The sequence below is a fragment of the Microtus oregoni genome, unplaced genomic scaffold (genome assembly GCF_018167655.1).
Source record: "Microtus oregoni isolate MIOR12 unplaced genomic scaffold, Mior012 000037F_ref0000500, whole genome shotgun sequence".
NCBI lineage: Eukaryota > Metazoa > Chordata > Mammalia > Rodentia > Cricetidae > Microtus > Microtus oregoni.
This window is the reverse complement of record NW_024543096.1, coordinates 10,778,053-10,790,482: the sequence shown is the minus strand read 5'-3', so window position 1 is coordinate 10,790,482 and position 12,430 is coordinate 10,778,053. Positions and strand designations below refer to the sequence as shown.

General features: G+C 35.4%; 1 protein-coding gene across 3 annotated transcripts in view; it reads right to left on the bottom strand.

Annotated features, from left to right (window-relative positions):
• The window catches only part of Galnt13 (polypeptide N-acetylgalactosaminyltransferase 13), a 475,135-nt gene that overhangs the window by 151,268 nt on the left and 311,437 nt on the right, over positions 1-12,430 (bottom strand). For all 3 annotated transcript variants that reach the window (XM_041631595.1, XM_041631593.1, XM_041631594.1), the window contains one exon: positions 2,009-2,189. In XM_041631595.1, the coding sequence (XP_041487529.1) occupies positions 2,009-2,189 (181 nt within the window). The remainder of the gene's footprint in view (positions 1-2,008; positions 2,190-12,430) is intronic.

The window sequence follows — 12,430 nt, the reverse complement described above, 5'->3', positions numbered from 1 at the left end:
GGCTCACAATCCTATGTTTATTCCCTGTGACTTTCACCCCTTTGTTCATTAATGAATTTGCAAGCCTTTTCTGCTTGTCAGTTTATTTCAGTCAGAGAGAAAAGGTCTCTTTGCCCACCCTAGCATTATTTTCCACACATTATTTCCACTACGGATTAACACATTGCATGTTTCCAATAATTCCCAATCATTCATGCTGTTAATGCAAGCTTCATTTATTTCCTCATAATACATTTCTTTCATCCATTAGTGCTTTGCTTATTTTGTAACTTAATGTCTCTACAAGCAATGATTTTCATTCAAGAAATGCCAAAAAATAATATGGAAAGGTTATATAAATGTCACTGCTTTCCTGCAGATCTTACATATTCTGTTGAACTCTGAATATCTGGAGAAAATTTCTACTATAAAGAAAATACCTGTAGTCATGAAGTAGTGTTCCTTGAAATAGCATTTGACTTGACAGAGAAAGGCTTGAAAAAAGTGTAAAAAGGTCCTTCTATTCACACGTTCACATACACAATACCTCCAGTTTTCTTTTTGATATAGAATTCTGGATCATAAGGCGGCCCATACTGGCTTTTCCGTTCTTCATACTTGTTTATTATAAAATCAGTCACTGGCATTATATAAAGCTTCAGAAACCAGTGTGTGCCGTATTGAAAGCAAACTGCCCTTTTAAGCTATGTAATAGATTATATTGCAGAAAAGAGTATGAAAGTGTAAATCCCTTTTGTTCTTAAGGGTTACATCAGAAGGTCACCGAGTACCTTGAAGTGGTGTAGAAATGTCAAAGAAAGAACACTCGAACTGTTTTGTTAATATAGCCAAAGTACTTTAAATTTTATTTTGATAATCAGATCTATATTTTGACACCTGAAGGCAATCATTATATTTAACTCGCAACATTAATTCATTAATTAATCATAAGGCTCTTTAGCCTTGCACTGCTGATCCTTATGCTTCAGTTTTTGTTATTGCATAATCATTTTAGTGCCTCAAATTTCAGTCTTTATCTAAAAGTAAGTAATAATACTGTTGAAAAATCATAGAAAATTAAATTAAACTATTACAAATACAACAATGTCCTACCATTTCTGGAACTGAATTATTACACAATTACTTATTCCTAAAAAATTCTTCCACATAAGTTATACTTAAGTACTGAGAAATTTATAAAATATAAAAAGTATAAACAAAAAATGATAATAATAATTTCTACCTCACATCTTCAGTCTATTTTTATCTTATTTTATTTATTTATATTTATTATTTATTTTAATGATTTCTGCCTCCTCCCCGCAACCGCTTCCCATTTCCCTCCCCCTCCCCTGATCAAGTCCCCCTCCCTCATCTGCTCAAAGAGCAGTCAGGGTTCCCTGACCTGTGGGAAGTCCAAGGACCGCCCACCTCTATCCAGGTCTCATAAGGTGAGCATCCAAACTGCCTAGGCTCCCACAAAGCCAGTACGTGCAGTAGGATCAAAAACCCACTGCGATTGTTCTTGAGTTCTCAGTATTCCTCATTGTCCGCTATGTTCAGCTAGTCCGGATTTATCCCATGCTACATCTGCAGTCTTCATTTACTTTTACTTCTATAAAACTAGGTCTGTGCAACTGATGTAGGAAGACATTTACCATTCAGTATTGTTTCATTACTTCTTTACTTAACTTTATTGACTATTTACTAAGCCATACTGTTTAAATACACATTAAAAATTTTCTGGTATGTGTTAAAATAAATTGGGATATCTGTGGGAATGTCATTCTTTTATTTGGGTAGAGAATAAAGAAGATTTTTCAAATATCTATTTAAGGTTTTTTTTTCTCATTTTAAGTGAAAAGTCCTTTCTCATAAAACTTTATCATACACAATTTTCCATGATATTCTGGTACTTAATAATATTTTATTTTAGCTCTTAGGATAATAAGAAAAATGAAACAGACATTCTGCATGTTTAAATTTTTACTTTTCCTTTTAGAGGAAGGAAAATGTCAGTATTGCTTACCTGGAGATATGATGTAGAAGAAATCTTTAAATTCATCCATCCAAACTTCTGCCAGTCTTCTGTTGTTCTTGTTAATGACATGGCCAGTGCCACCAGGGAATGTATATGGAGTTGCCTTTCGAAAAACATGACCGACGTGAGAGCAAGTCACAATCTCCAAAGAGCCTCCACATTGCCAGATCTAGGGAAAAGAGCAATTCCATGTAAGAGCCAATAGAAAGGATACAATGAGAATACATAGCATGACCAAAGTTTCAACCATACCTACAGATGTTACACACATAGACACAGAATTTTAAGCTAAGATAATCACATTTTACAAAGGAAGATAGTCTCTTTAAACAATTGTAGTACTTGGACTTTGGAACTAAGATATAGCTCTTTACAAGTCATTTTATTAGGTAACCCAAGTTATAGTGTACAGTTGTTACACACTGTTATTTAGCAGAGTCTGATACAAGTGAATCTCATTTTGAATTGATATAGATGACGCAATATCAAAAATCTAAATTTGGTTTGAAGAAAAATCTATCAATTACCCTCCTTCCATTTGGGATTGCAAATCCTTACCCACTCTCAGACATCAATTTCTTTTTTTGTAAATCGTATACAGTTGGATGTCAGTACTCTTACTAATATTCTGAAATGCTTTTACTTCTGCTGTGTACGTATCCTTCAAAATAATATTTGTAGGACCTATTTTGGAGAGACTGAGTATTGGCTTACTTTTATACTGTAAACATTATTTTAATAAAGAACTAAAAGTATTATTGTGAACATTTACTCATTCAAGAAAAATATTTTTAAGGAAAGATACTTTGGAAACCAGGAACTCTTAGAAAACATATCTTGGATATCTTGATATTCTCAGATCTACTCTGTAGTTGAAGGAAGGTATTATATAAAGTTTTCACAACTTTATTTATTTCATTTATTTTATTTATTTCACAAAGTATTCATTTCAGTAAAATTTCACTGCATAGTCAAAGACCTTACTAGTATCTTGGACCTAGATATTGGTGTATTGACAGTGCCCCCCATGTCAAAAAGTTCTGCATGTGTGTATGCAATCAATTATGTATTGAAAATATTAGGAAATGATATCTTTATTAAATGTACACAGAATTTTCTGTTGTCAAAAATAACCAGTAGGGACAGTAAGGTCGATCTTTGAGTAAAGGCACCCTTTTTGCATTGTGACAACCTGAATTAAATTTTCAGAACCTGAATAGTGGGAAAAAAGAGCTGATTCTAGTAAGTTGTGTTCTGACAGTCAAAAGAATGTGTATCATAATGTATACAAGCAAAAATAATAATGTAACAGGAGAAATACATAATAAAAACTATTACATAGCAACATTTACATTATACTAAAAATACAATCTTCAGATATTTTGAAGTATAGAGAAATTTATCAAAAAGCCACATGCAAGTATCGTGACTTTTATGTAATGGACTCGTACAGTCACTGTTCTTTGTTCACTGTGACAAGACTTAGAACTAATTGTCCCACGCCCATATGAATAGAAGATTGCCTGTGTGAGCAGGATTATAGTAGTGGAAGAGATGAGAACTCTAACACTTAAGCAGAAAGCAGACTAGTGGGCTTCTTTATCACTCTCAAAAGACAAGCAGATTTTCCTAAACTATTTCATAGGCTCATACCTCTTCCACCATTTGACCATGATACCTACAACCCATCTTGCAATTGTAGAAATCTTCACATTCTTCCTTTATTTAAATAAAGGTAGTTGATCATTATCCCCCACAACGATAAATCTAGATTTACAGATCAGTCTAGACACACCCCTTATATCTTATAAATGTATCTGATTTAATCATGCCTCCTGCAGTTCTCTTGATAGCGTGAATTCACCCTACAAATTACACACTATGACTTCAGAGTACGCATCTTCAATACCCAAAGCCAATGACAAAAATCTATAAAAGATGAAGAAATCATAAATTGTGTTATATTTGCCTCCAGCATATTTCATTTACATCCATATAAAATCGTATACACTATATTTTATAGACATCACTTTTTTTGTTTTTCTACTCATTGTAGAATGATGTTCATTTCTTTATCTTTCTTAAATTATGTGTTGTGGAAGCCAAAAATGTTTATTTAGATGAGCTACGTAAAATACTCCATTTCTGGAAACTTTTTTCCCATGTGTTGCTTGACAGTTTTCCCTTTTCTTAAACTACCTTTTATATGTTGTTCTCCATTTCTCTTCATAGGCTCAAAGTTGGTCTCATTTGTTGTATAAACATAGATACAATATAAATGATGACAACTTTGACCCTTATATCTCAATATGGACTTTTCCAATGGGACATGAATTATTATAGCAAAACATTTACTGGTCACTTTTTTTTCCTGCTTACCTCAGAGATAACCAAATATGCCTGCCTCTAACTAAATATTTGAGTCCACAATCCTCTACGAGTCTGATCTTATTTTGTCCAAGGAATTAAAAAAAAAACTGTTAATTAATGGTTACACCAATCTCCCAAATGGCTGGTAAAATTAAATAAGAAATAAAGTAAAATCAAACTCATTGACATAACTGCTTTCTCTTTAACTTTTTAAAAAAACCCATTCAACCCATTATTCAATCCTGATAGTGTTCTCTGAGTTTTTTGTCCTGCCCAGTTCTCCCAGTCGTTAAGTCCCAAAGAAATCACACAGAGGTCTACATTAACTATAAACTGATTGGCCTAGTAGCTCAGACTTTTTGTTAACTCTTATAACTCATATTAGCCAATTATTCTTGTCTATGTTAGCCATGTGGCTCCATACCTTTAGTCACATCTTGCTTGTTCTGTGGCTGGGTCAGGACTGCAGAATCAGCTTTCCTCTTCCCAGAATTCCCCTGTTCTCATTGCCCCATATCTACTTTCTGCCTGTTTGTCCTGCCTATACTTCCTGCTTGGCTACTGGCCAATCAGCGTTTATTTAAACTATATTTGACTGAATACAGATCATTGTCCCACAACATGATAGTATTGTCTGAAAAATAATTTACAGATGACTCATTTGCTCAGGATGATACTAAAAACACCAGATCCTGGATAGATGATGACTTCAACAACAGAAATGCAGTTTTAATGTCTGAGAAGTTGGGCCATCTATCATATAACTCATACAGAGAAAGCTATGCTGTTATTCCCTCCTCTTACAACATCTCCATGTCTTTTGGATTAAGGTTTTGCACACGTGAACTAATTGTCAACTACTTACAGATCCATTCTCCATGTACAGTGATATGATTGCTCTCTGAAAATTTATTTTGTTCTAAATCAGAAAGGATTATTTTTTTCAAAAAAAATTATGTGACTTTGCTTCACTGCTTGAATCCTTCAATGGTTTCTTATTGAACTGAAAACAGAAGCAAAATTTCCTCATAGTTCCTCTAAGATGATCCATAAGTCTTTTCATATATAAATAACCTGCTATTTTCTAGAATCACATTACACATTTTATTATATATCAAAGCCTTCTCATATTCTTACTTTATACCTATGGAGTTTTATCATAAACCTTTTCCATTAAATGACATGCCCCTTTCTCATTCTTATTCCAGCCAAAGCATGATCTTGCAAGAGCCCTTTCTAAAGCCTGGGGAGATAGCTCAATCATGCTAATAGAGGATTCCCTCACACATGAGTTAAAGTTCCAGAAACAAGGATGGATGATGCGCCTCTGTGAGTATGTGCACAAAGCTCCGTATAGACACTCACAAATACACATGAGTTGAAAAGAAAACCAAAAGAGTTTTGAAAGAGAGATTTTCTGTATTCCCGTGCTTCTTTCTTTTTGCCTAGGTAGACTATAAAAAGGCAAAGATGGCTGGTCAATTTTGTAGGCCCGAGAGCCAAATATCAAACTATGTACATCCTGAGGCAGGAAGACAATTATTATGCTGCCAAAATGAGCAAATGAATCATTTAAAATTTAGCTATCAAGGTTAATATGAGAAAAAGAATCACCGCTGGAAGAATGATTAGATAGGCACCTTTGGGATGCATATAAGTTACATATAGTGAAGTTTTAACCATATGGATTAAGACAAATTACCTTGTCAAATGTGAGCTGTTACATAGTTCTTGGAAATTAAGGGAGCTATTTGTAGGGTACCATACAGCACAAGAGTAAAATAAAATCTAATTCGCAGCTCATGGTGAACAAGGCCATTGAGCAACACAAAAGCAACCTTATAAGCACTACTGACATCCTTAACATGGGATCGCACAGTAACCTCAAATTCCCTAGAAAAAGGTTTAGCAAAGTTCTTAGCATTTTCATTATAATCAGGTCTTTCTTAAAAGTGAAAGTACTTCAGTTAAATAACACAGAACTTAGTGAGCTAGGGATTTTAAGGTCTTATTATTATAAGGAGTTCAATATATTTTCTTGTCTATTTTTTTTAGTTGTTGAAAAAAAATTCTGCCTCCTCCACGTTTCCCATTTCCCTCCCCCTCCTCCCACACATCGCCCACTCCCCCCACTCCCCTCCCCCTCTCCCCTTCACCCCAACTCCATTCCCCCTCCCTCTTGAGAATGAAGAGCAGTCCAGATTCCCCACCCTGAGGGAAGTTCAAGGTCCTCCCACACTTCTATCCAGGTCCAGGAAGGTGAACATTCAAACAGGCCAGGATAGCCAAAATAATCTTATACAATAAAGGACTTCTGGAGGCATTACCATCCCTGACTTCAAACTCTATTACAGAGCTTCAGTATTGAAAAGAGCTTGGTATTGGCATAAAAACAGAGAAGTCGATCATTGGATTAGAGTAGAAGACCCGGATTTTCACCCACAAATCTATGAACACCTGATTTTTGATAAAGGAGCTAAAAGTATTCAATGGAAGAAAGAAAGCATCTTCAACAAGTGGTGCTGGATGGAGTACCATATTTATTGGAAGAAAGACTTTCCTTCTTTTCCAGTTATTAGACCAACAACAACAACACAACAAAAAAAAGAAGTGGGATTCAGTGCAAAAAGGAGAACTTAGCCATTCCCTACCAGAGTGAATTCTATGAATAGCAAATGGGCTAGCTATTCCAGTACTGCCATTTGAATAGAGAAAAATATGCTTAAAATGTTCTTGGAAAATCATCAAGCATGCAATAAAAGCCGATTTTCATTTCTAGTGTAATAAAAATGGTGTCTAATCTAAAGAACCGGGATGCTATAGTAGACTTGGCAGGTCAGAAGACTAAGGGACTGGAAGTGTATCTAGCTTCAACTTGCTTCTGAACCTTACATATCAAACATGGTGTATAAAAAAGAGGGCTATAGACTAGCAGTATAGGTCACCAGCAACTGCTTGCACAAGTAAGGAAGACAGCTGGTGGTTCTCTGTTGTGACAGAGATTAAGACCATCTCTCTACAACTCTTGGGAGTCAGAGAGATTTTGCAAAGCAAAGTATACAATTTTCAAAAAATGACAAAAATGAGCATTGAAGATGATCACTACCAAGAGGAGGTGCATCTATATGGAGCCAATCACAGACACTAATAAGCTAATATATTATATGTGATCTACCATTTCTCCAGCCCTCTCTTTTGTCTGACTTGGATAGAGAGAGAACACGAATATACACACAAAGGTCTTCTGTCGTCATGGGCCCATGAGCAAGTCACGCAAATGTCAGCTACTGTTTACATAACAAGGCCTTTACAAAGAACAGAGAGATTTTTAATAATTGGAAGCCATCAGAAAACCATGGAGTTTGTCATAAATGGCAAGCATTAGCTGCAAAAACTGCTGTCTTTGAAAGCATAAAAACATGACCGGAGAAAAAAAATTAGGCATTATGAGTAAATAGTAAGTTATACAACCACAGCAAATTCAGGTTGTACAATGCATCCTCCATCAAGAAATTAGTGAACCTGTCCTGGGAATTCTCTCTCTTTACTTTTATATTTTATATTGCAAATGTGCATGAGCACTGGGGTCATTGTGACACCCAGGTGACTCTGTATCTACTCTGTCAACTCCTGGCACTCTCCCAGCTTGAGTCTTATGAGTTCTATGATAATAATAGGGCTCAGGGCATAATAACCTCAAATATGTGAACGTGAAATTAGGAAAAAAATAACTTTTGAAACCAAAAGGTAGCTTTGATTTTCCACAACCCAACTCTCTCATTTGACACATCATAATAAAAAAAAATCTTTCATGACCTGAATAACATGAGTATCAGTCATACAACCTTCATCGTGTTTCTGCCCCTGCTTGGAGCCTAGGTGAATCTAAGCAAACAGACTGGCTAAAACCTTTTACCTTCTCCTATCTATTGAATTACCATTCACTTCATTCCAGTTTTACTTCATAACTCATTCAATTCATTTTATTAAAATTAAAATGCACAACATTCTATGAGACTTTGATCCTCATTTCTGAAAACTTTCCTCTCAGACAACAGTTTTATTAATATTTTTTACTTCAAAAAGTTATCCATCTTGTGCAATAGGAGTATCAGTCACCTGGAACCTAGTAGATTAAGGAAAAAAAACTAACCCCCCCACTATACTCTGAGCATGCACACACTATAGATAATGGAGTTTATTGAAGTACTGGTCCCAAAGATCTCTGCCCTTTCTATCTTAATATGTAAGGTCAGATGTGCTGGTTTTATGCTGTCCTGCTAAATGGAAATGGTCATTTCTATGGTCATCCAATGGGTTATGGATATTTTTCAATGTTTAGAGGAGTTGGCAACAAGTTGTTATTGGTAATGTGTATTGATATTTCATTTGTATATTGATAAACAAAGCTTGCTTGAAGATTAGAGAGTAAAAGATCTGCCCTAGTCAGCCTTATAGACCTTATAGGTAATGGTGACTCGCACCTTTAATCTCAGCATTCACACTAGTTTGCCCTAGAAATCAGGTGGTAGTGGTGCATGCCTTTACCTCCAGCACTAGAGAAAAATATAAGAAAAGAAGAGACTGCTCTCAAACAGTTTCATTCTGAGGACCACCATTTTGGACTGAGCTAGAGGTAAGAGTAAGTGGCTGACTGTTTTAGCTTTCTGACCTTCAGGTTGAATTCCAATAACTATTCCTGGATGTTTATTATTAATGCTACATTTGGCGCAGAACATTTGGGGTACATTTTTATGAAAATGCCATTTGCCTGAGGCTTTTTTTTTTTTACCTGTACAGGCCTAAGATGAACACAAAATATCCAACTAGATTTGGGAGAAAAACTAGTGCTCTCAACTCCCATCCATCCTAGCTTAGCTTTCTCTTCTTCTCTGCCTGTCTGGCCATGGCCTCCTGTGGCATTGCTAGTTTGCAGTCACCCCACGTGGCACCCCCATAACTTCCCGCGGCACCCCACATCTTCCTGCGGCTCCCACATTCCCTAACGCTTGCCGCCAAACCTGTGTGTAGCTCCCATGTGACTACCACAGCTTCCCATGACTCCCACAGTCTGCGCACACCTGCTGCATGACTGCCCTAACAGGCATCTTTAACAAAAATCTATTCAGTTTGGTTTTGAGTTCTGCTTAGAAATCCCACAGGTTAGTGACATTGGAACAAGTAACACCAGAGCACTATGAAACAAATAGAGTTGTCTTTTATTAACAAATTCCTCTGTAGTCCACCTCTCCCTTAAACTTACTACGTAGCTGAGGAAGACTTTTAAATTTGGATTTTCCTGTATATACCTTCCAAATGCTAGTATTAGAGGCCTGCAATGCGAAGTCTGTTTTAGGCCGTGCAACATTCACAGTAGGTAACCGTTATCAACTGAGCTCCAATCATATCATAAACAGAAATATTCTATTGTTGCCTCTACTATCTATATTTGTAAGATTTTGTAAGTGCTCGTGCCCTTAACTTTTCTATTGGAACAAAATTGTGATCATAGAAACTATTTGGAGGTTCTGTTGCTTAATTCAGGAGCAAGTAAAATGACTGCTTATTGCGCACTTAATTTTTGCTGATATAGTGTTGCTGTTTATTTTCTTATGAAAATGAAAAAACACATTAAAATCTTGAATTTTACTATTTTTTAAAAGTGAGAATATCAGTATCTTAACAGTTTACTTTAACAATGATGAGTTTAAAACTATAGTCAATGATTTTTCAAGTAGAATACAACATTATGTTTTCTCAAGTCATTTTATAAGAGCTGAATAAATAGGAAAAACTGAAAAGAACATTTGTTTTAGCCAGATAAACTGGTAATACTCAGACTTCTTTATATAATCAAGCATATCTGATTGTTGATTTGAGACTTCCAAAAGATTAATATTTATGTATTTTATCTCTGATAACCAAATTTGATTGTGTATAAAATATATTCTTTTATTCATAGAAAATTAAAGCTAGTAAATGTGATTGACTCCAGATTTTTTTAATAGACATCCTTTGATGATTTGTAGTAGATAATCAAAATGTAAAATTGTCCATTGCTCATTTGATCATCTATTTGATTTTCTCCCCACTGCCACGGGAAAAATTAACTAACTTACATTATCTTTTTCGTGTGTTTTGGCACCTACAGTAGTGACATTGTTCCAATGTCACTAAGGATCATACAATTCACAAACAGCTGGTTTTTGTGACTTGTGATTATAATTTCAGAGCTCCAGAGACTAAGGCAGAAGGACCCCTACAAGTTCAAGCCTAGCCTGGGCAGCATACTTAGTCTTAGACTAGTCTAAGTGAAAGTATAGGACCTTGTCTCAAGTAAATAAATAAACAATAAAGATACTTGTCATGAGTCAACATGTGTAATTGTACTTCAAGAGGACCTCTTTCCAAATTAAAGTTGATTCAGACTGATGCAGGCAGCTACCTCTTATTCTGAGATTTACCTTCTTCCATGGCTGCCACCAACTCTGCACTGAACCGTTCTGACATCTTCAATAATTAAACTAAATGGCATATAGTGGAGGACATGTGAATGAACCAATGGTTATGTGTGTTTTTAGAAAGTGAGATTGGATTCCTGCTCAACCCCTTACCAGTTGAATGACCTCACTTGTTTTTGTTCGATGATTTAGGTTGTAGGTAATAAAAAAGATTGGGCAGATGTACTCAAGAGGGCTGTTGTGATGATTAAGGCAAACTAGGGCACGTAAAGATACTTAGTCTTTATATGGAAAATGAATTTAAACACAGTAGACTGGAGAGATGTATTAAGGAGTGATTGCAGCAATCTAGGGGCGAGATGATAATGTCCTATGGTGATGATAATGAAACAGAGAGGCGTGTAATAGCCTGACACAATTTAGGGAATTAAAATTATGAATTAATGCATGTGTTTCTTGAACCATTGTGTCATCTATCAGCCTTAGCTCCCAAGCTTGTTCCAGAAAACAGTCCTTGTCTATGCTGTCTTTCATTGATCTGTTTTCACTGTAATATAACACTACCTACCTCTTTAACATTCCATTCAGCTCTTTATTTTTAGTTTCGTATTTAGTTAAATATTTATATTTCTTTTTAATTTTTGAAGTTTTGTTTATACATACTTGTATGAAACTACGCGTTATAAATATACACACATTATATCTTGGAAGCATCATGTTTTACTTTGTAAATAAATGCAATTAAAATAGTAAGAGATCTGAATTTAATAAGACCAACCAGTAGTCTATGCTATAACTAAAATAAAATGTCAGTCCAAATAGGTTTATAGTACATAATGATTGATTAATTCATTAAAAGGTGCATAGGGAAATATGGAGAATTGCATGATACCCCCAAAACATGTCTGTCACACAACTGAATTAGAAGCAATAATTTTTGCTTTCCTTGTCCTTGAGAAGATAAACTGGTGATTCTGATAGCATATACTACATTCACCATTAGTACTTCACTCTCCATTTTGTGTACTCACACAAAGAAACACACAGCGAGCGCGCGCGCGCGCGAGAGAGAGAGAGAGAGAGAGAGAGAGAGAGAGAGAGAAATAGAACAGGTAGGTGGATGTCAAATTCTATGATTTCTATAATTGTAAAATATTCTGCAAAAGCCTCCACTGGTACAAACCAGATTCATGATACCACTATTCTTATTTGGTAGTCATATTCAGTAGGAAGTTTTACTTCATTATAGCCTAAAACTTGGCAGCTTTTCTGCTTTACTGATTCTTTTCTCATACAATATTTTGACGATTTCCCCTCCCCAAATCTTCCCAAACCCTCCCCATCTCCTTAAATATCTGACTTTATTTTCACTCCCCACTCGTCGCCCTCTCAAAAACGATGCAAACTAATACAAACAAAGATCAATATAAACTAAATAAGGAGCAGGAGGAAGAAAAAGAAAAACAGGCAGGCAGGCAGGAAGGAAGGAAGAGAGGAAGGGAGATCCTATCAAAACAAAATACACATACACATAAAAAAAAAACACAGTTGTTTTATGTTAGGTAACTATTACTGAGCA